General features: G+C 58.8%; 3 protein-coding genes across 4 annotated transcripts; 1 reads left to right on the top strand and 2 right to left on the bottom strand.

Annotated features, from left to right (window-relative positions):
* Positions 1-2,981: 2,981 nt before the first annotated feature.
* LOC133629636 (thyroid hormone-inducible hepatic protein-like) lies at positions 2,982-4,055 on the bottom strand. Its single transcript, XM_062020347.1, has 2 exons — positions 3,594-4,055; positions 2,982-3,366 (listed from the first exon to the last, which is right to left on the bottom strand). The coding sequence occupies exon 1, from the start codon at positions 4,005-4,007 to the stop codon at positions 3,612-3,614; it is 396 nt and encodes a 131-aa protein (XP_061876331.1). The 5' UTR covers positions 4,008-4,055; the 3' UTR covers positions 2,982-3,366; positions 3,594-3,611.
* Positions 4,056-10,964: 6,909 nt separating this feature from the next.
* Positions 10,965-12,024, bottom strand: LOC133629635 (thyroid hormone-inducible hepatic protein-like). Its single transcript, XM_062020346.1, has 2 exons — positions 11,570-12,024; positions 10,965-11,342 (listed from the first exon to the last, which is right to left on the bottom strand). Exon 1 carries the CDS (start codon positions 11,981-11,983, stop codon positions 11,588-11,590), a length of 396 nt encoding a protein of 131 aa, XP_061876330.1. The 5' UTR covers positions 11,984-12,024; the 3' UTR covers positions 10,965-11,342; positions 11,570-11,587.
* A 6,729-nt stretch (positions 12,025-18,753) lies between these two features.
* Positions 18,754-19,836, top strand: LOC133629634 (thyroid hormone-inducible hepatic protein-like). Of its 2 annotated transcripts, none has more exons than XM_062020344.1 (2): positions 18,754-19,231; positions 19,459-19,836. In XM_062020344.1, the coding sequence occupies exon 1, from the start codon at positions 18,818-18,820 to the stop codon at positions 19,211-19,213; it is 396 nt and encodes a 131-aa protein (XP_061876328.1). In that variant the 5' UTR covers positions 18,754-18,817; the 3' UTR covers positions 19,214-19,231; positions 19,459-19,836. The 2 variants fall into 2 exon arrangements, with proteins under 2 accessions (XP_061876328.1, XP_061876329.1); XM_062020345.1 differs by having other exon boundaries at positions 19,331-19,836.
* The last annotated feature ends 2,752 nt before the right edge of the window (positions 19,837-22,588 follow it).

The following is a 22,588-nucleotide window of genomic DNA, read 5'->3' as shown; positions in this document are numbered from 1 at the left end:
TTGGATTCAGAGGTTTTTCAGTTCCTTTCATTGTGGGGATGGAAAACTGTGCAGTGTGTATCTTATAAAAAACCTTCTTTCTACTTCTCATTGGTGTTTCTCCCCAGCCCTCGAGCATGCTCTGGCTCAGCCCCTGCACACACTGTAGCCAAGGTCTTGCTGTGAAATAAATTCCTGTCCTGCCAGTGAAAATAGATGAATAGATGAAAATAGATGACTTCCCTCTCTCTATTTCGCATTCCCACGTTGCTTTCTCTTTGCTGGGGATCAGGCTCTGACCATTCTGCTTTGTCCTTTGGTTCTTGGCTCCAGAATCCAAAGGTGTTCCAGAGACACTGAGCAGCTGCAGTTCTTCTGCAAGGGGCTCAGCATCTCCAGAGTTTGTTGGGAGAAGGAGAAAAGGGCTCTGAGGGGACACCTTCTCCCTGTCTGCAGCTCCCTGGTAGGAGGTTGTGGCTGGTGAGGGATTGGTCTCTGTGCCCAAGCTACGAGGGGCAGGAGAGGAGGGAATGGCCTCAAGTTGCATCAGGTCAGGTTTAGATTGGAGCTTGGGAACAATTTCTTCCCCGAAAGAGTTATCCAGCTCTGGCATGGACTGTCCAGTGCTGTGTTGGAGTCCTAATCCCTGGAGGGACTCCAGGAGCCACGGAGCTGTGGGGCTGAGGGACATGGGTTAGCGATGGATGTGGCAGTGCTGGGGGAACAGTTGGAATGGAGGAGCTGAAAGTCTTTTTGTTCTTTTCCAACTTCAGTGATTCTGTGAATGTTTTTTATGGAATTGCCCGTCTCCTCTGTTGGTTTTCAGCATCTCCCCTGGCTCTGTCCTGTGCCCCTGGTGTGACCCTCTGCTCTCCTCACCATCACAGAGCCCTTTCCCATGTGCCCATTCCATGGCACTGTGCTCTGGGTGCCGAGGCCTCAACCTTGTGCCCAGCCCAGTGCCACACTGAGGTAGAGACAGTCGGGTTCTTCCCTTGACCCTATCACCACAGGCTGCTTCTGCTCCTGGGCAATGTTTCAGCTGAAATCTAGCGCTCCTTGTTTCTGATCCTCTCCTCACATGGAAGCTGTTTCACTCCTTTCATCACCTTCCTGGCCCTTCTCTGCTGTCTCCCCAGTAGCTCCATGTCTCTCTGTACTGGGGAGCCCAGAGTGGCCCCAGACTGAATTGTGTCCCACGGGGCTGAGCAGAGAGGAAGGGTCCCCTCCCTCCTCCTCCTCCTCCCAGGGGGTTGTTGGTTGTCTTTGCCCTGAGCACACCTCGATTGCTCACGGCCAACATGGCCAGGCAGGGGGGCAGAGCTGGGGCGAGCAGGTGTGAATCTGGGGGTTCCTTTGCCCCGGCTCCACACGAGCGGGCGCTGGGCAGCAGCAGGGGGCTGGGGCCGGGGCACCCCGAATCCAAAGGCAGGGGCCTGCAGGCAGGGAACGGCCCTCCCGGCACCGGGACAGACTTTGCAATTTCGACCTGCGCTGGGATTTCTGAGGACAAAGCCCTTTGGCGTGAGCACCTCGGTCTCTTATCAGCCCTGGCCAGCAGCAGCGGGCAGCAGCAGGGCAGCCAGGGCTGGAGGCAGCCCGGGGCTGCGTGGAGCGTGGCCCTGCGGCCGGAGCTGGCAGAGCCCCTGCAGCAGCGGGGCCGGGGCTGTGCGGGCACACAGCGGCTGGCAGAGAGGGAGCTGGGGGACTGCAAGTGGCCCAGAAGTCATCAGCGTCTGCGTCCAGCCGTCCCACGTCAGAGATGTTCTGGGAACATCTCGCCTCTCTCCTCAGGCGTGCTCAGCAGCGGTGGGCAGCGCTTGCCTCGTGTCCCGCCACGAGCCTGAGCCCCCCGGCTCTCTCCAGCTGCCCAGCACCCAGCCCGGGCCAAAAGCCATGGAGGGAGGTGGCCACAGGCCTTGTGGCTGTGACCACCATCTCCCCAGGGGACACAAGCCCCGTCTGAGCTCCAGCCAGGCAGGACACCAGAGGGAAATCACCTCCCCTGTGCTCCTGGCCTCACAAGGAACCAACGTCCCTCCATTTGTTGTGGTTCAATGGAGGAACAGAAGCTCTGAGAGCAGTTTGGAGACCCCATGTCCATCTTCACCCCTGGCCTGTGCCACTGTGCCCCACCTAGAGCTGGCACTGCAGTGGGGACAGCTTCTGTGTCCCTGGAGTTCACTCTTTGTGGAGAAGATGAGGCTGCAGCCAGGAGCAGCGCAGATGTGATGGAGCACAGCTGGTGCCAAGGCCTTAAAGAGGAGCAACAAACTCCTCGGGTGTCTGTGGCTGCAGGGCTGGTGTTAGGGAAAGCTTCCCTTGACCCCAACCCTGAGAGCAGCATCCTCAGCTCTGGCTTTGGAAGGGGAAGTGACACACGTGTCCTGAGTGTGGGCTCCCAGAAGTTAAGAAGCAGAAGGAAGGTGTGGGGAGCTTTGAGGAGAACCTGAAGCTGTGACTGTTGTGGGGAGCTGAGGTCAGCCTCCCTTCCTTCTGAATGCCCAGCAGTGGGGCTCAGTGTCCCTCTCCCTGTCACTCGTCAGGGCTGTGCCTTTGGCACATTCACACTCTTTGGCTCGTAGAAAGGAAGCAGCAGCTATTGTAGGTGTTGCTGTTGACATAAGGCAGAAATTCTTTACTCTGAGGGTGGTGAGACACTGGCACAGGTTTCCCAGGGAAATTGTGTATGCCCTGTGGCTGGACAAGGCTTTAGAACAACGTGATGTAGTTCAGATGGCCCTTCCCAGGGCATGGACTGGAATAAAGAGGCTCTGAAGCCCTTAAACCCATGCCATGCCATGCCATGCCATGCCATGCCATCCCATCCCATCCCATCCCATCCCATCCCATCCCGTGGCTCCCCGGTGATTCTCTGTCCCTTCCCATTCCCCATCGCTGCGCCGCAGAGTCCTCCCCTGGCAGAGCCCGCGTGCCCCTGCCCACAGGCTGGGCACTGCCCCAGGGCTGCAGCCAGGGGAAAGCACCAGAGCCACAACAGCTTCCAGAGACGGTTTTATTAGCAAAGAGGGGGGGCAGTGCCCCGGCAGTCCAGGTACCAGCTGGACAAGGGCTGTGCAGGCGCAGGGCAGCGTGGCAGGCCGGGGCCCCCGCACGCTCCCTGGGCCTCTGTGCGGCTCTTGGACAATCAAGAGCAGCCCCGGGGCGTGCAGCCGCTGCCGTGGCGCTCCCGGCGTGAGCGGGGGCTTCTTCCCAGCGGCATCGGGCACCGTGCGATGGCATCGCGGGCGGTGGCAGCCAGAGCCGGCCAGCGCTGCCCGCGCCGGGAGATGGGCTGAGCGGCGCGGGGAGGGCCGAGGGGCCGGGGCAGAGCCCAGGCCGGGCAGCCACGGGGACGTCTTCTCCTCGGGGCCGGCGGCGCTCGTCCTGCAACAGCAGCCGTCCGTCAGGCCGCGGCCCGTGCCGGGGAGAGTCCCGCCGGCCCCGGCGTGGGCACGCGGAGCCCGGAGCCCAAAGGCTGTGCCGGGAGGGCCGGGAGCGGTGCCCTGCTGCGGCTGCAGGTGGAGAGCTGCCCGTGAGCCAGGGGACGGCCCCCGCCGCAGGGCGCTTGGCGTGGGGACACGGGCCGCCCCTGTGGTGCTGCGGGCTCTTACCGGCTGGCCGGGGCAGGGTCACCAGCTGGGCTGTCCCTCGCTGGGGCTGATCTGCTCCAGGATCTGGCTGTACCTGCGCGTGAGGGCGTTGGTGTCCCTGGTGAGGTGGGTGAGGACCTGCTGCAAGCCGGCCAGGTGGTGGGACAGGCGCTCCTGCAGCTGGGCGTCCGTGCTGTCGGCGTCCTCGCAGGAGCCGTCGGCGGCGTTGCCGCTCTGGGCCTGGTCGGTGACAGAGGCCAGGCCTTTCTCCACCATGGGCTTGATGGCCTTGAGGTGCTGGTAGCGCTCGTAGAGGTCGCAGTGGCCGCCCTCATCTGGGTCTGTGCCCTCCTGCTGTGGGAAGACCCCTCGCAGCAGGCTGGGGAACATCACCTCCCGCTCCATCTTCTGCGTGGCCGAGAAGTACTGCTCCATGGCTGTGCTGGCAGCGCTGTGCAGTGCTGGGCTGGGCTCTTGTCAGGGGCTGCCCTGAGCCTGCCCGGCCCTGCCTGGGGCTTTTTATACCCCGCTGGGGCACGGCCCCCTTTGCTCTGCTGTGCTGTGCTGTGCTGTGCTCTGTGCCCACCCTGCTGGAGCTGGATGGCCACAGGGTCGGGCTTGGCTGGGGCCCAGCTGGGGCTGGGCCAGGCCGTGTCCCTGGCTGTGTGCAATGGCTGCTGGCCCAGCCGCCCCGTGGCCTTCACCCGAGCTGGCCGGGGGACCTGCTGTGTCCTCACACAGGGAGCAGGGCTGACAGCAGAGACATAGCCAGGGGCTCTCCTCCCCTGTCCAGTCCCCAGGCCCTGGCAGCCCATCTCCTCCCAGGGCTGTGGGGCCACCCCGTGTCTCCGCAGCAGACAGCAGAGCTGCTGGGGCATGGTCACCTCTGTCCCTCCTTGCTGCCATGAGCTGGGGATGTGAACCCCCTGGGACATTGAAAGATAACCACGTAGGACTGAAGACAGGGATTGCTCAAACACCACGTTCCCCAAGCCAAGATTGATCTATTTCTATAAATAAAAAAGTCAGATACAGGAGGTTCAAGCCCTCAGGGATGAAGAAGAAGGTTCTGGACCAACTGAAATCGAAGAAGGAAGTCTATGGAACATGGAAACAAGCCTGGTCACTTGGGAAGAGTTTGGGAATGTTGTCAGAGCATGCAGGGGTGTAACAAGGAAGGCTGAAGCCCTCTTGAGTTAAACCCAGCAAGGGATGTAAAGGAAAACAAGAAGGGCTTCCTCAAGCTATAAAGGGACTCTTAGGGACACTTTGAGACCTCCGCTGAACAAGGAGGGAGCTCTGGTGATGTAGGATGTAGAGAATGCAGAACTACTGAACACCACCTTTGCTTTAATTTTCATTGCCAAGTCTGGCCCTTGAGAAGATCAGTCCCTGCGTAATAGTAATATAGTAAGTCAAAGGAAGGAAGGAAGAATAAGAAGACCTTCAATCAGCAGGTTGGATGGGGTTAGAGAGTTGTTAGGAGAGCTGGACACACATAAATATATGGTACCAGGCAGGATGTGCCAACAAGTGCTGAGGGAACTGGCTGATGTTATTGCTAAACCTCCCTCCTTCATTTTCAAGTGATCGTGGAGGACATGCAAAGTGCCTGAGAACTGGAGAAAGGCCAATATGACTCCAGGCACGAAAGAAGACATGGGAACTACAGGCCTGTCAGCTTCACCTCCATCCCTGGAAAGCTGATGGAACAACTCATTGTGAATGTCATCACCAAACACATGAAGGAAAAGGTTTTCTGAGGCATCAACACAAATTCACTTTGGTGGCACCTGCAGGTGTGGGGACATCACAGTGTCCCACAGAATGGGCATGGCACCTTTGGCAGGTTCATACTCTTTGGCTCACAGAAAGGAAGCAGCAGCTTCTGATGGTGATGTTGTTGACATAAGGCAGAAATTCATTGTTCTGAAAGTCTTGAGGCATTGGCACAGATTGCCCAGAGAAGTTGTGGATGCCCTGTGGCTGGTTAGGGCTTTGGAGCAACATGATGTAGTGCAAGATGTCCCAGGGCCAGGGAGCAACCCACGACTGCAGAGCTAGTGAGCCCAAACCCACTGCCATGAGCACAGCCTGAAGGATGATGCTGAAACCAAACGAGGGGAGCAGGAGGAAAGGGAGCTCTCCTCCCCTATCCCGTCCCCAGGCCCTGGCAGCCCATCTCCTCCCAGGGCAGTGGGGCTGGCCCGTGTCCCCACAGCAGACAGCAGCGCTGCTGGGGCATGGTCACCTCTGTCCCTCCTTGCTGCCATGAGCTGGGGATGTGAACACCCCTGGGACATTGAGCAATCCCTGTCTGCAGCTCTATCTAGTTAACTTTCAAACACCACGTTTCCCAAGCCAAGATTGATCTATTTCTATAAATAAAAAAGTCAGATACAAGAGGTTCAAGCCCTCAGGGATGAACAAGAAGGTTCTGGACCAACTGAAATCGAAGAAGGAAGTCTATGGAACATGGAAACGAGCCTGGTCACTTGGGAAGAGTTTGGGAATGTTGTCAGAGCATGCAGGGGTGTAACAAGGAAGGCTGAAGCCCTCTTGAGTTAAACCCAGCAAGGAATGTAAACAAGAAGGGCTTCTTCAAGGAAATGAGCAGCAAAGGGTAGACCAGGAGAGTGTGAGTCTGCTGCTGAACAAGGAGGGCGGCCTGGTGATGGAGGATACAGGGAAGTGGAGCTAGTGAATGGTGCCTTTGCTTCAGTCTGTTATCCTAAGGTCAGACCTTGGGAATCCCAGAGCCTGAAGGACAAAAGGCAAGTCTGGAGCAAGGAGGAACTCCTCTTGGGTGGGGAAGTTGTGACCTCCTTTAGATGAGCTCTGCAGAGAGGGACCTATGATTCTATGACCTGGGACTGTTGATGACCAGCAAAGAAGCAAAAGTAGCAATGTGCCCTGCTGGACGGGACAGACAGTGGCATCCTGGGTGGAAAAATACGAGCAGTGAGTGGAGAGAGGTTCTCCCCTTCTGCACCACCCTGGTGAGGCCTCATCTGGAGTTCTGTGTCCCATTCAAAAAGACACAGAACTGCTGGAGAGAGGCCAGTGCAGGACGACCAAGGTGATCAGGCGCCTGGAGCATCCTCCAGGAGGAAAGACTGCAGGAACTAGGGCTGTTCCAACTGGAGAAGCCTGAGGGGGAGCCTCATTCATTCGAGCAACTTCTTACAGGAGCCATCTTTACAGCCCCTTCCCCGTGACCAGAAATGGCTCCATGTCAAACCATGACACAAGTATATAAAAGGTGTTTGTCAAGGGGATGGGACATCACTTTTTGCTGTAGTGTCCTGTCACAGGACAGGGGGAAATGGACACAAGCTGGAATACAGAAGTTCCCACTTAAACACAAGTGAGAATTGTTTTCCTGTGATGTGAGGGAGCCCGAGGCTGCCCAGGAGGGTGTGGAGGCTCCTTCTCAGGAGGTTTCCAAACCTGCCTGGAAAAACGTGCCTGAACAGGGGAGTTGGACTAGATGATCTTTACAGGTTCCTTCCAGCCACCCGCCCTCCCAGTCCAAGTCTGAATAGAAAATCCCACATGGCACGTGCTGAGATGTGGGGCCTGGGGCTGCAGGACCCAGCTGGGTGTCTCCTTCCCCTGGTCTCTCCCCCAGCCCGGCACAGGCAGGGACAGGGACAGGAGGCCATGCTGGGTCGTTGCTGTGGCAGCAGCATGGAGCCGTTGCTGCCCGTGGGGAATTGGGACAGGGCCACCCCCCGCTGCCCCCGTCCCGGGGCAGAGGCCACGCTCGGGGCAGCGGCCACACTGCCCGTCCCGCGTGTCCCTGCGGCCTGTGGCAATCGGGGCCTCTTCTATTTGGGGAAGCTCTATTTGTGGAAAGGCAAACAGTGCCCTGTGACAACCTGACCAATCCCCACCAACCTTTTTTTCCCTTTGCACGTGTCCTTCAGGTTTTCTGAGTGTCCTGGCCTAGGCATCAGCACTGCACTGAGGTGTGTGGCTGCTGCTGGGCAATCTGGGCCGCCATGGACCTATGGGGACATCGAGGTGTCCTCCCAGAATGGGCAGGGGAGAGCTGCATTGGCCCTGGGGCTGGAGCTTTACCATGGGTTCCTCGAGGATGTTTTGGTCTGCAGGTACCTGTGACAGCCGTGGACATTTCCTTTCCTGGGAACACATGGGCAGGAGTCTCCACAGCCAGCCCCTGGGAGAGGGCTCAGTGCCACGACTCGCCAGGACGTGAGGTCCCTCCCCAGGCATGTTCTCACCCCACATCTCTCACCCAGCATCTCCCCCTCTGCTCGGGGCAGCTGGGCCCGAGACAGCCTGGGGCTGCGCTGTGCTCAGCACTGTGTGCTGGGGCAGCCCAGTCCCCCAGGCTCTTGTGATGCCATGGGGGCACCCAGCAGCAGCAGGTGCCAGGGACAACGTGGGAACATGTGTGGTGGCATTTTAACCCCTGTGATCCATGGCTGGGGATGGGCTACGCAGAAGGGCAGCAGGTCAAGGGGAGACTTTCCCAGACTCAGGGTCTGTGGCAGCAGAGACACGAGGGTCTTACTGCAGCTCCTGGGGTTCTGAAGGCTCTGTGAGACCCCCAGGCCCTCACCTAGGGCTGGTTCTGCTTCAGCTCAGCCCAGCCCCAGCCCTGCTGAAGCCCCAGCCCTCTCCCCCTCTCCTGCCATCACTGTCAGCAGCATCCTCCGACCTCCCACAGCCGGCTGTGGGGCATTTTGAGGCCCATTACTGGCTGACAAGGTCTCCAGCAACCAGCCAAGGGCAGCCTGGCTGGGCTCAGCAGTGGGGTGGCAGCAGGCCCAGGGCAGTGCCCGGCCCCTGTGCTGGGCCCTGGGGAGGCCGCAGCTCCAGGGCTGTGTCAGTGCTGGGCCCCTCACTCACTGCCACAGGGACACTGAGGGGCTGCAGCGTGGCTAGAGCCGGGCACAGAGCTGGGGAAGGGGCTGGAGCACAAGGGGCTGGGGAGGGGCTGAGGGAATGGGGTGTTGAGCCTGGAGAAGAGGAGCCTGAGGGGAGACAGCAGCACTTTGACACTCCCTCACAGGAACCTGTGGTGAGGTAGAGATTGGCCTTTTGTCCCAAGTTACCAGTGACAGGACAAGAGGAAAGTGCTTCAAGTTGGACTATAACAGCTTTAGATTGGAGCTGAGGCAGAAGTTTTTCCCTGAGAGGGCTGTCAGCCCCTGTGCCAGGCTGCCCAGGGAGGTGGGGGAGTCCCCAGCCCTGGAGACATTGCAAAGCTGCAGACCTGAGGTGCTGAGGGCCAGGGGGTAGTGATGGGCTTGGCAGGGTGAGGGGAGGGGTCAGACTCGATGATCTTAAAGATCTTTTCCAACCAAAACAATTCTATGTCCCAGGGTCAGGGAGCAACCCAGGACTGCAGAGCTAGTGAGCCCCAACCCACTACCCTGAGCACTACAAGCAGGCTGGAAGTACAGTGCTGAAACCAAACCAGGGGAGCAGGAGGAAAAAGCATCCCACATGTCCATCTGTGCCCAGAGCCCTGCAATGTCCCTGCCCCTCCAAGCAGCTCTACACTGGCCCAGATGCTCTCATGTGGCCGAGTTCCCCGCTGGCACCTACATGGGGCTGGCAGCAGCTAGACACCTTGGTGCAGTGCTGGTCCTCGTGGAAGGAGATGCACAGATGATGGGGACATGTGGAAAGGGAGAGGAGGGGCAGTGGGGACAGTCTGGTGGGCAGGGGGAATTTGGCAGTGCAGGGCCCTGGCTGGGACACTGGGCTGGTGCCGAGCTGTGCCCTGCCCGCAGGGTACCGATGGAAACTGGGAAAGTGCAGTGAGACAGGATTTCATCCTTACACAGCAATGACATGGCTGGAGTTGCAAATGTGCCTGATACACAGTTTGAATCACAGTTTGAAGTAGGCAATGGGTTAGAGGAAGGCTTGCTGCATGACACTAGTGCTGTAGCTGCTATTCATTCCTAAGGGAATTGATAGTTTGATGGCAGCTTAATGATTACTGAGTTCAAAGGCAACGATGTTCCTCACCCCTATCAATGGCAGCGGGTGATTCTCTTTCTCTCAGCTCCAGAGGATAACCCTGATGGGTGTCCCTGCTAGGGAGGGATTTCCACACACACCAAAGAAGAGTGTGTAGGGATCCTCTACCCTACAGAAATGGGACAGGGCTTTTATAGAGTGAGGGACTGTCAGTAGCTGAGTTTACATCTCCACAGAGCTAACAGGAACAACCACCTTCTAGCAACAACGTTACCTCACACGTGTCTGCTTCACAACACACTAGCTCAGGAATTGTCTTACCTGCCTAGTTATAATAGGAGATCCCAGAGCCAGGCTGCCATGTAACAGCCTTCAGAGCTAACAACCAGCGTGGCCTTCATCTGATGTGTTCTCAGCAGGCACACAGCCCTGCTACACCAGCCTGAGAGGGGTGCAATGTGCTCCTCGGGTCTCTGTGGCTGCAGGGCTGGCATTTGGGAAAGCCTCCTCTGACCCTCTTCCCTGAGGGCAGCACATCTTCAGCTGTGGCTCAGGAAGGGGAAATGATGCCACACAGATGTCATGAGTGTGTGCTCAGAGCAGCTCTGGTGCTAAATATGTGTGAGCAGGAGAGAGGTGCTGGGAGCTGTGGGGCACAGGGCAGCACCAGCAGCTGTGAGACACCTGGGGAGAGCTTTGAAGGGAACGAGAAGCTGTGATGTTGTTGTGGGAGGATGAGGTCTGTCTCCCTCCTTTCTCGGTGCCCAGCAGAGGGGCTCAGTGTCCCTCTCCCTGTCACACGTCAGGGCTGTGCCTTTGGCAGATTCACACTCTTTGGCTCATAGAAAGGAAGCAGCAGCTATTGTTGGTGTTGCTGTTGACATTGGACTAGATGATTTCTAAAGGTCCCTTCCAAAGGCCCCTACCATTGTGTGATTCTGTGATTACTCTAAGGGTGGTGAGACACTGGCACAGCTTGCCCGAGAAGCTGTGGCTGCCATGCGGCTGGACAAGGCTTTGGAGAAATGTGATGCAGTGCAAGATGGCCCTGTCCAGGGCATGTGCTGCAATTAAATGGTCTCTTTAAAGGCTCTTTCCATCCCATCCCATCCCATTCCATCCCATCCCATCCTATCCCATCCCATCCCATGCTATGCCATCCCATGCCATGCCATCCCATGCCATGCCATGCCATGTCATGCCATGCCATGCCATGCCATGCCATCCCATCCCATCCCATACCATCCCATCCCATCCCATCCCATCCCATTCCATCCTGTGGCTCCCCGGTGATTCTCTGTCCCTTCCCATTCCCCATCGCTGCGCCGCAGAGTCCTCCCCTGGCAGAGCCCGCGTGCCCCTGCCCACAGGCTGGGCACTGCCCCAGGGCTGCAGCCAGGGGAAAGCACCAGAGCCACAACAGCTTCCAGAGACGGTTTTATTAGCAAAGAGGGGGGGCAGTGCCCCGGCAGTCCAGGTACCAGCTGGACAAGGGCTGTGCAGGCGCAGGGCAGCGTGGCAGGCCGGGGCCCCCGCACGCTCCCTGGGCCTCTGTGCGGCTCTTGGACAATCAAGAGCAGCCCCGGGGCGTGCAGCCGCTGCCGTGGCGCTCCCGGCGTGAGCGGGGGCTTCTTCCCAGCGGCATCGGGCACCGTGCGATGGCATCGCGGGCGGTGGCAGCCGGCGCCGGCCAGCGCTGCCCGCGCCGGGAGATGGGCTGAGCGGCACGGGGAGGGCCGAGGGGCCGGGGCAGAGCCCAGGCCGGGCAGCCACGGGGACGTCTTCTCCTCGGGGCCGGCGGCGCTCGTCCTGCAACAGCAGCCGTCCGTCAGGCCGCGGCCCGTGCCGGGGAGAGTCCCGCCGGCCCCGGCGTGGGCACGCGGAGCCCGGAGCCCAAAGGCTGTGCCGGGAGGGCCGGGAGCGGTGCCCTGCTGCGGCTGCAGGTGGAGAGCTGCCCGTGAGCCAGGGGACGGCCCCCGCCGCAGGGCGCTTGGCGTGGGGACACGGGCCGCCCCTGTGGTGCTGCGGGCTCTTACCGGCTGGCCGGGGCAGGGTCACCAGCTGGGCTGTCCCTCGCTGGGGCTGATCTGCTCCAGGATCTGGCTGTACCTGCGCGTGAGGGCGTTGGTGTCCCTGGTGAGGTGGGTGAGGACCTGCTGCAAGCCGGCCAGGTGGTGGGACAGGCGCTCCTGCAGCTGGGCGTCCGTGCTGTCGGCGTCCTCGCAGGAGCCGTCGGCGGCGTTGCCGCTCTGGGCCTGGTCGGTGACAGAGGCCAGACCTTTCTCCACCATGGGCTTGATGGCCTTGAGGTGCTGGTAGCGCTCGTAGAGGTCGCAGTGGCCGCCCTCATCTGGGTCTGTGCCCTCCTGCTGTGGGAAGACCCCTCGCAGCAGGCTGGGGAACATCACCTCCCGCTCCATCTTCTGTGTGGCCGAGAAGTACTGCTCCATGGCTGTGCTGGCAGCGCTGTGCAGTGCTGGGCTGGGCTCTTGTCAGGGGCTGCCCTGAGCCTGCCTGGCCCTGCCTGGGGCTTTTTATACCCTGCTGGGGCACGGCCCCCTTTGCTCTGCTCTGCTGTGCTGTGCTCTGTGCCCACCCCGCTGGGGCTGGATGGCCACGGGGCTGGGCTTGGCTGGGGCCCAGCTGGGGCTGGGCCAGGCCATGTCCCTGGCTGTGTGCAATGGGTGCTGGCCCAGCTGCCCCGTGGCCTTCACCCGAGCTGGCCGGGGGTCCTGCTGTGTCCCCACGCCAGGAGCAGGGCTGACAGCAGAGACATAGCCAGGGGCTCTCCTCCCCTGTCCAGTCCCCAGGCCCTGGCAGCCCATCTCCTCCTGGGGCAGCAGGTCAAGGGAGGTTCTTCTCCCTCTCTGCTCTGCCCTGTATAGGCCTCATCTGGAGTCCTGTGTCTATTTCAGGGCTCCTCAGCTCAAGAAGGACAGGGAAGTGCTGGAGAGAGGCCAGTGCAGGGCTACGAAGATGACCAGGGGACTGGAGCGTCTTCCTTATGAGGAAAGGCTGCGGGACCTGGGGCTGTTTAGTCTGGAGAAGAGGAGACTGAGGGGGGATCTCATTAATAGTTACAAATATCTCAATGGTGAGTGTCAGGAGGTTGGGGCGACACCTTTTTCTATTGTGTCTAGCAACAGGACAAGGGTTTAGGCCCATCAGGGAACAAAGGCCACGATTAGCCTCGAGTACCTAAGAGGCTGAGAATTGCTTAAGGGCAGGGAGGGCTTAATTGCCGCTTAAGGTTCAGGACAAAACAGACCAGGCCACTCGGTTTGGGGAAGAAAACAGAAAAATAATTTAATGCAACATCAACTAAAACATACCCACAAAAACCCAAAACATAACCAAAACGAAACAACACAGAGGAATACGTCAATGAAGAGTCCAACCAGCCTTTTTAAGAACACCTTCCCGCCACACCTCCCTTCTTCCCGGGCTCAGAGCCCTGATCTCGGTGTTTTTACCCTGTCCCCTCCTGAACGGTTCGGGGGGCAGGCAGTGGGGGTTTCAGTTAGTCTGTTCCCGATAGCTTCTGCCGTTTGTCCCTCCTCAGGACGGGTGAACTCCACACCAGTCCTCCCTGCAAGTCTGTGGGGTAACTCACACACACAGCAGCCCTGCTCGGGCTGCTCCGACGCGCACTTATCCCAAAGGCTGCAGCTCCTCTCTGCCTCTCGTGTGGGGCTGCTCTGCGGCGTGCAGGCTCTCCAGCACGGCCTGGGCCATGGCCCCTCCCCACACAGTCCCTCGCCCATCCGGGCTCACTCACATGGAGCTGCTGGTAACTCTCGGTCCTGCCATGGATCTCCATAGGTTGCAGGGGCACAGCTTGCATTCTTGCCACGGCTTGCAGAAGGGTCTCTGGTCTATTGCTTCTCCTTCCTTCCTCCTTCTCTGGCTGAAGGATCCGCGTGGTCGCCTCCATCTTGTATCACTCTTACACCTCCTGCCTCGCATTTCAAATTCCCGTCCCCTAAATAGTGATGGCAGAGGCGCCAGATTGGCCCAGCCGGGCCGGAGGTGGGTGTGAACCCAGGAGCCGGAGGAGAGTCTGCAAACTCGTTACCAGGTCTTCACTGCAACCCGCTCCCCCTGTTACTAAGCCAAAAGCTGCTCCTTGCTAAACCAGAACAGTGATGCAAAAAGCGGGAACACAAGAAGTTCAATTTAAATGTTAGAAAAAACTGTTTCAGTGTTTCAGTGAGGGAGCCCTGGCACAGGCTGCCCAGAGGGGTTGTGGAGGCTCCTCCCTTGGAGGTCTTCAAGACCCACCTGGACATGTTCCTATGCAATCTGATCTAAGTTGACCTGCTTCTGCAGGGGGGTTGGACTACATGATTTCTAAAGGTCCTTTCCAAGCCCTGTCATTCTGTGTTTCTATGAAAACAAGAAGGGCTTGTTCAGGTAAATGAGCAGCAAATGGTAGACCAGGGAGAGTGTGAGTTTGCTGCTGAACTAGGAGGTGCCCTGGTCATGGAAGATACAGAGAGGGCATAGCTACTGTTTGCCAACTTTACTTCAGTCTGTTATCCTAGGGTCAGACCTTGGGACATAGAGAAGAAAGTAGGAAAGTTTATTCTACTACATACAAGAAACAGAACAGAACAGAAAAGGGAGTAGGATGATGAGAAAATTACAACCAGCACTTTAAGATCTCTCTCCCCAATCCCTCCTTTCTTCCCAGGCCCAGCTGACTGCTCCCCATATCTCAACCTCCTCCCCCCTCAACAGCTCAGGGGAGCAGGGAATGAGGAATGTGTTCGGTCTCTCACAGATGGGCTCTGCCACTTCTCAGATGAGGACGACCCCTGGCATTCTTCCCCTGCTCCAGCATGGGGTCCCTGCCCTGGGACACAGTCCTTAATGAACTTCTCTGGTGTAGGCTCTTCCCAGCAGCTACAGCCTCTGTGAATATGGGGTCCCTGCCGTGGGACATGGTTTCCTCTGGCCACAGTCACTGCCCCTGGCACAGGGTCTTTAACAAACTAATCTCTGCTTCAACAGTCCTCTCTGCAGGATGCAGGGGAGTCTCTGCCCCAGCACACCTCCTCCTCTCTTCCCTCACTGACCTTGGGGTCTGCATGGTCACTTCTCTCTCTCAACAAATCATTGCCAGAAAAGAAGGACAGAACAAGAAGGAATGTGTCCCATCTGAACATGTTCCTGTGCTCCCTCACTGAGGGGAACCTGCTGTAGCAGGGGGTTTGGCTGGATGAGCTCTGGAGGACCTTCCCACCTCCATCAAGGATTCAGTATGGAAAATCCCACATGGCACGTGCTGAGATGTGGGGCCTGGGGCTGCAGGACCCAGCTGGGTGTCTCCTTCCCCTGGTCTCTCCCCCAGCCCGGCACAGGCAGGGACAGGGACGGGAGGCCATGCTGGGTTGTTGCAGTGGCAGCAGCACGGAGGCAGAGGCCACGCTCGGGGCAATGGCCGCACTGCCCATCCCGCGTGTCCCTGCGGCCTGTGGCAATCGGGGCCTCTTCTATTTGGGGAAAGGCAAACGGTGCCCTGTGCCAAGCAGACCCATCCCCACCAGCCCTCCTCTCTCTTTTCATGTGTCCTTCAGGTTATCTGAGTGTCCTGGCCTAGGCGCAGCACTGCACTGAGGTGTGTGGCTGCTGCTGGGCAATCTGGGCCACTCTGGTGGCACCTGCAGGTGTGGGGACATCACAGTGTCCCACAGAATGGGCATGGCACCTTTGGCAGGTTCATACTCTTTGGCTCACAGAAAGGAAGCAGCAGCTTCTGATGGTGATGTTGTTGACATAAGGCAGAAATTCATTGTTCTGAAAGTCTTGAGGCATTGGCACAGATTGCCCAGAGAAGTTGTGGATGCCCTGTGGCTGGACAGGGCTTTGGAGCAACGTGATGTAGTGCAAGATGTCCCAGGCCCAGGGAGCAACCCACGACTACAGAGCTAGTGAGCTCCAACCCACTGCCATGAGCACAGGCTGAAGGATGATGCTGAAACCAAACGAGGGGAGCAGGAGGAAAGGGAGCTCTCCTCCCCTGTCCCGTCCCCAGGCCCTGGCAGCCCATCTCCTCCCAGGGCAGTGGGGCCAGCCCGTGTCCCCACAGCAGACAGCAGAGCTGCTGGGGCATGATCACCTCTGTCCCTCCTTGCTGCCATGAGCTGGGGATGTGAACACCCCTGGGACATTGAGCAATCCCTGTCTGCAGCTCTATCTAGTTAACTTTCAAACACCACGTTTCCCAAGCCAAGATTGATCTATTTCTATAAATAAAAAAGTCAGATACAGGAGGTTCAAGCCCTCAGGGATGAAGAAGAAGGTTCTGGACCAACTGAAATGGAAGAAGGAAGTCTATGGAACATGGAAACGAGCCTGGTCACTTGGGAAGAGTTTGGGAATGTTGTCAGAGCATGCAGGGGTGTAACAAGGAAGGCTGAAGCCCTCTTGAGTTAAACCCAGCAAGGAATGTAAACAAGAAGGGCTTCTTCAAGGAAATGAGCAGCAAAGGGTAGATCAGGAGAGTGTGAGTCTGCCGCTGAACAAGGAGGGCGGCCTGGTGATGGAGGATACAGAGAAGTGGAGCTACTGAATGGTGCCTTTCCTTCAGTCTGTTATCCTAAGGTCAGACCTTGGGAATCCCAGACCCTGAAGGACAAAAGGAAAGTCTGGAGCAAGGAGGAACTCCTCTTGGGTGGGGAGGTTGTGACCTCCTTTAGATGAGCTCTGCAGAGAGGGCCCTGGTAGTACTGGTGGGCAGCAAATAAACAGCAACATGCCTTCATGGGCAGGAAGGCCAGTGGCATCCTGGGTGGAAGAATATGAGCAGTGAGTGGAGGGAGGTTCTCCCCCTTTGCACAACCCTGGTGAGGCCTCATCTGGAGTGCTGGGTCCTGTTCAAAAAGACACAGAACTGCTGGAGAGTCCATCACAGGGCCACCAAGATGATCAGGGGCCTGGAGCATTTCAGATGAAGAGAGGTTGTGAGACTTGGTGCTGTTCAGCCTGGAGAACAGAAAGCTGATGAGGTACCAGTTCTGGGCTCCCTCACTGAGGGGAACCTGCTGTAGCAGGGGGTTTGGCTGGATGAGCTCTGGAGGACCTTCCCACCTCCATCAAGGATTCAGTATGGAAAATCCCACATGGCACGTGCTGAGATGTGGGGCCTGGGGCTGCAGGACCCAGCTGGGTGTCTCCTTCCCCTGGTCTCTCCCCCAGCCCGGCACAGGCAGGGACAGGGACGGGAGGCCATGCTGGGTCGTTGCCGTGGCAGCAGCACGGAGCCGTTGCTGCCCGTAGGGGATTGGGACAGGGACACCCCCCGCTGCCCCCGTCCCGTCTGATGGGTCCCAGACAGGTGTTCTATTTGGGGAAAGGCAAACAGTGCCCTGTGCCAAGCAGACCCATCCCCAGCAGCACCCACACACCTCAGTGCAGTGCTGGTGCCTAGGCCAGGACACTCAGATAACCTGAAGGACACGTGAAAAGAGAGAGGAGGGCTGGTGGGGATGGGTCTGCTTGGCACAGGGCACCGTTTCCCTTTCCCTAAATAGAACACCTGTGTGGGACCCATCGGGGCAGTGGGAGAGCTGCCATCGCTCAGGGCTGCAAAAGGGCCGTGGGTCCTTCGGCCTTTCCCCAAATAGAAGAGGCCACAGGCCGCAGGGACTCGCGGGACGGGCAGTGCGGCCGCTGCCCCGAGCGTGGCCTCTGCCCCGGGATGGGGGCAGCGGGGGGTGGCCCTGTCCCAATCCCCCACGGGCAGCAACGGCTCCGTGCTGCTGCCGCAGCAACGACCCAGCATGGCCTCCCGTCCCTGTCCCTGCCTGTGCTGGGCTGGGGGAGAGACCAGGGGAAGGGGATGCTTCTGGGGACACCCAGCTGGGCCCCCTATTAACAAACTCTGTGTCTCAGTGCATGCACTCTGGGATTTTCCATGTGCCTGCAGACAGGGATTACTCAATGTCTCTGATGGTTCCCAAGCACTTGGTTAAAGGAGGGGGAGAGGTCACAGTCCTCTGTGAGCACTGCTCTCTGCACATTGCTGTGTATGTTTCTTTGCAGCCCATCAGCAGTCCCAGGTCCCTCTCTGCAGAGCTCATCTACAGCCGGTCGCCATTCCCCAGCCAAGTCCTTGTTGCTCCAGACTTTCCCTCTGTCCTTCAGGGTCTGGGATACCCAAGGTCTGACCTTAGGATAACAGACTGAAGCAAAGGTACCATTCAGTAGCTCCACTTCCCTGTATCCTCCATCACCAGGCCTCCCTCCTTGTTCTGCAGCAGACTCACACTCTCCCTGTCCTACCTTTAACTGCAAGGTTACCTGAAGTAGCCCTTCTTGTTTTCCTTTACATTCCTTGCTGGGTTTAACTCAAGAGGGCTTCAGCCTTCCTTGTTACACCCCTGCATGCTCTGGCAACATTCCCAAACTCTTCCAAGTGACCAGGCTCGTTTCCATGTTCCATAGATTTCATTATTCCATTTAAGTTGTTCCAGAAGCTTCTTGTTCATTCCTGCAGGCTTTGAACCTACTTTATCTGATTTTTATTTATAGAAATAGATCAATTTTGGCTTGGGGAATGTGGTGTTTGAAAGTTAACCAGAGAGGGCTGCAGACAGGGATTGCTCAATGTCCCCGGGGTGTTCACATCTCCAGCTCATGGCAGCAAGGAGGGACAGAGGTGATCATGCCCCAGCAGCTCTGCTGTCTGCTGTGGGGACACGGGCTGGCCCCACAGCCCCGGGAGGAGATGGGCTGCCAGGGCCTGGGGACGGGACAGGGGAGGAGAGCTCCCTTTCCTCCTGCTCCTCTGGTTTGGTTTCAGCATCATCCTTCAGCCTGTGCTCATGGCAGTGGGTTTGGGCTCACTGGATCTTCAGTCCTGGGTTGCTCCCTGGCCCTGGGACATCTTGCACTGCATCACGTTGCTCCAAAGCCCTGTCCAGCCACAGGGCATCCCCTGGCTATGTTTCTCCTGTCAGCCCTGCTCCCAGTGTTGGGGACACAGCAGGACCCCCGGCCATCTCGGGTGAAGGCCACGGGGCAGCTGGGCCAGCAGCCATTGCACACAGCCAGGAACACAGCCTGGCCCAGACCCAGCTGGGCCCCAGCCAAGCCCAGCCGCAGGGCTGTCCAGCCCCAGCAGGGTGGGCACAGAGCACAGCAGAGCAGAGCAGAGCAGAGCAGAGCAAAGGGGGCCGTGCCCCAGCAGGGTATAAAAAGCCCCAGGCAGGGCCGGGCAGGCTCAGGGCAGCCCCTGACAAGAGCCCAGCCCAGCACTGCACAGCGCTGCCAGCACAGCCATGGAGCAGTACTTCTCGGCCACGCAGAAGATGGAGCGGGAGGTGATGTTCCCCAGCCTGCTGCGAGGGGTCTTCCCACAGCAGGAGGGCACAGACCCAGATGAGGGCGGCCACTGCGACCTCTACGAGCGCTACCAGCACCTCAAGGCCATCAAGCCCATGGTGGAGAAAGGCCTGGCCTCTGTCACCGACCAGGCCCAGAGCGGCAACGCCGCCGACGGCTCCTGCGAGGACGCCGACAGCACGGACGCCCAGCTGCAGGAGCGCCTGTCCCACCACCTGGCCGGCTTGCAGCAGGTCCTCACCCACCTCACCAGGGACACCAACGCCCTCACGCGCAGGTACAGCCAGATCCTGGAGCAGATCAGCCCCAGCGAGGGACAGCCCAGCTGGTGACCCTGCCCCGGCCAGCCGGTAAGAGCCCGCAGCACCACAGGGGCGGCCCGTGTCCCCACGCCAAGCGCCCTGCGGCGGGGGCCGTCCCCTGGCTCACGGGCAGCTCTCCACTTGCAGCCGCACCAGGGCACCGCTCCCGGCCCTCCCGGCACAGCCTTTGGGCTCCGGGCTCCGCGTGCCCACGCCGGGGCCGGCGGGACTCTCCCCGGCACGGGCCGCGGCCTGACGGACGGCTGCTGTTGCAGGACGAGCGCCGCCGGCCCCGAGGAGAAGACATCCCCGTGGCTGCCCGGCCTGGGCTCTGCCCCGGCCCCTCGGCCCTCCCCGCGCCGCTCAGCCCATCTCCCGGCGCGGGCAGCGCTGGCCGGCGCCGGCTGCCACCGCCCGCGATGCCATCGCACGGTGCCCGATGCCGCTGGGAAGAAGCCCCCGCTCACGCCGGGAGCGCCACGGCAGCGGCTGCACGCCCCGGGGCTGCTCTTGATTGTCCAAGAGCCGCACAGAGGCCCAGGGAGCGTGCGGGGGCCCCGGCCTGCCACGCTGCCCTGCGCCTGCACAGCCCTTGTCCAGCTGGTACCTGGACTGCCGGGGCACTGCCCCCCCTCTTTGCTAATAAAACCGTCTCTGGAAGCTGTTGTGGCTCTGGTGCTTTCCCCTGGCCGCAGCCCTGGGGCAGTGCCCAGCCTGTGGGCAGGGGCACGCGGGCGCTGCCAGGGGAGGACTCTGCGGCTCAGCGATGGGGAATGGGAAGGGACAGAGAATCACCGGGGAGCCACAGGATGGGATGGCATGGCATGGCATGGCATGGCATGGCATGGCATGGCATGGCATGGAAAGACCCTTTAAAGATGCCATTTAATTGCAGCACATGCCCTGGGCAGGGCCATGTTGCACTGCATCACATTTCTCCAAAGCCTTGTCCAGCCGCATGGCAGCCACAGCTTCTCGGGCAAGCTGTGCCAGTGTCTCACCACCCTTAGAGTAATCATAGAATCACAGAATCACACAATGGTAGGGTTGGAAGGGACCTTTAGAAATCATCTAGTCCAATGTCAACAGCAACACCAACAATAGCTGCTGCTTCCTTTCTATGAGCCAAAGAGTGTGAATCTGCCAAAGGCACAGCCCTGACGTGTGACAGGGAGAGGGACACTGATCCCCTCTGCTGGGCACCGAGAAAGGAGGGAGACAGACCTCATCCTCCCACAACAACATCACAGCTTCTCGTTCCCTTCAAAGCTCTCTCCCAAGTGTCTCACAGCTGCTGGTGCTGCCCTGTGCCCCACAGCTCCCAGCACCTCTCTCCTGCTCACACATATTTAGCACCAGAGCTGCTCTGAGCACACACTCATGACATCTGTGTGGCATCATTTCCCCTTCCTGAGCCACAGCTGAAGATGTGCTGCCCTCAGGGAGGAGGGTCAGAGGAGGCTTTCCCAAATGCCAGCCCTGCAGCCACAGAGACCCGAGGAGCACATTGCACCCCTCTCAGGCTGGTGTAGCAGGGCTGTGTGCCTGCTGAGAACACATCAGATGAAGGCCACCCTGGTTGTTAGCTCTGAAGGCTGTTACATGGTAGCCTGGCTCTGGGATCTCCTATTATAACTAGGCAGGTAAGACAATTCCTGAGCTAGTGTGTTGTGAAGCAGACACGTGTGAGGTAACGTTGTTGCTAGAAGGTAGTTGTTCCTGTTAGCTCTGTGGAGATGTAAACTCAGCTACTGACAGTCCCTCACTCTATAAAAGCCCTGTCCCATTTCTGTAGGGTAGAGGATCCCTACACACTCTTCTTTGGTGTGTGTGGAAATCCCTCCCTAGCAGGGACACCCATCAGGGTTATCCTCTGCAGCTGAGAGAAAGAGAATCACCCGCTGCCATTGATAGGGGTGAGGAACATCGTTGCCTTTGAACTCAGTAATCATTAAGCTGCCATCAAACTATCAATTCCCTTAGGAATGAATAGCAGCTACAGCACTAGTGTCATGCAGCAAGCCTTCCTCTAACCCATTGCCTACTTCAAACTGTGATTCAAACTGTGTATCAGGCACATTTGCAACTCCAGCCATGTCATTGCTGTGTAAGGATGAAATCCTGTCTCACTGCACTTTCCCAGTTTCCATCGGTACCCTGCGGGCAGGGCACAGCTCGGCACCAGCCCAGTGTCCCAGCCAGGGCCCCACACTGCCAAATGCCCCCTGCCCACCAGACTGTCCCCACTGCCCCTCCTCTCCCCTTCCCATCTTTTGTGCATCTCCTCTTTGTGAGCCAAAGACTGTGAGCCTGCCAAAGGTGCCATGCCCAACCTGTGGGACACTGTGATGTCCCGACACCTGCAGGTGCCACCAAAGTGGCCCAGATTACCCAGCAGCAGCCACACACCTCAGTGCAGTGCTGGTGCCTAGGCCAGGACACTCAGATAACCTGAAGGACACGTGAAAAGAGAGAGGAGGGCTGGTGGGGATGGGTCTGCTTGGCACAGGGCACCGTTTGCCTTTCCCCAAATAGAACACCTGTGTAGGACCCATCGGGGCAGTGGGAGCGCTGCCATCGCTCAGGGCTGCAAAAGGGCCGTGGGCCCTTCAGCCTTTCCCCAAATAGAAGAGGCCCCGATTGCCACAGGCCGCAGGGACACACGGGACGGGCAGTGTGGCCGCTGCCCCGAGCGTGGCCTCTGCCCCAGGATGGGGGCAGCGGGGGGTGGCCCTGTCCCAATCCCCCACGGGCAGCAACGGCTCCGTGCTGCTGCCACGGCAATGACCCAGCATGGCCTCCCGTCCCTGTCCCTGCCTGTGCTGGGCTGGGGGAGAGACCAGGGGAAGGAGACACCCAGCTGGGTCCTGCAGCCCCAGGCCCCACATCTCAGCACGTGCCATGTGGGATTTTCCATACTGAATCCTTGATGGAGGTGGGAAGGTCCTCCAGAGCTCATCCAACCAAACCCCCTGCTACAGCAGGTTCCCCTCAGTGAGGGAGCCCAGAACTGGTACCTCATCAGCTTTCTGTTCTCCAGGCTCAACAGCACCAAGTCTCACAACCTCTCTTCATCTGAGAGATGCTCCAGGCCCCTGATCATCTTGGTGGCCCTGTGATGGACTCTCTAGCAGTTCTGTGTCTTTTTGAACAGGACCCAGCACTCCAGATGAGGCCTCACCAGGGTTGTGCAAAGGGGGAGAACCTCCCTCCACTCACTGCTCATATTCTTCCACCCACGATGCCACTGGCCTTCCTGCCCATGAAGGCATGTTGCTGTTTATTTGCTGCCCACCAGTACTACCAGGGCCCTCTCTGCAGAGCTCATCTAAAGGAGGTCACAACCTCCCCACCCAAGAGGAGTTCCTCCTTGCTCCAGACTTTCCTTTTGTCCTTCAGGGTCTG

This window comes from Colius striatus, chromosome 1 (genome assembly GCF_028858725.1).
Source record: "Colius striatus isolate bColStr4 chromosome 1, bColStr4.1.hap1, whole genome shotgun sequence".
Classification (NCBI taxonomy): domain Eukaryota; kingdom Metazoa; phylum Chordata; class Aves; order Coliiformes; family Coliidae; genus Colius; species Colius striatus.
The sequence above is the reverse complement of the archived record's forward strand: the minus strand, read 5'-3'. Positions and strand labels throughout refer to the sequence as shown.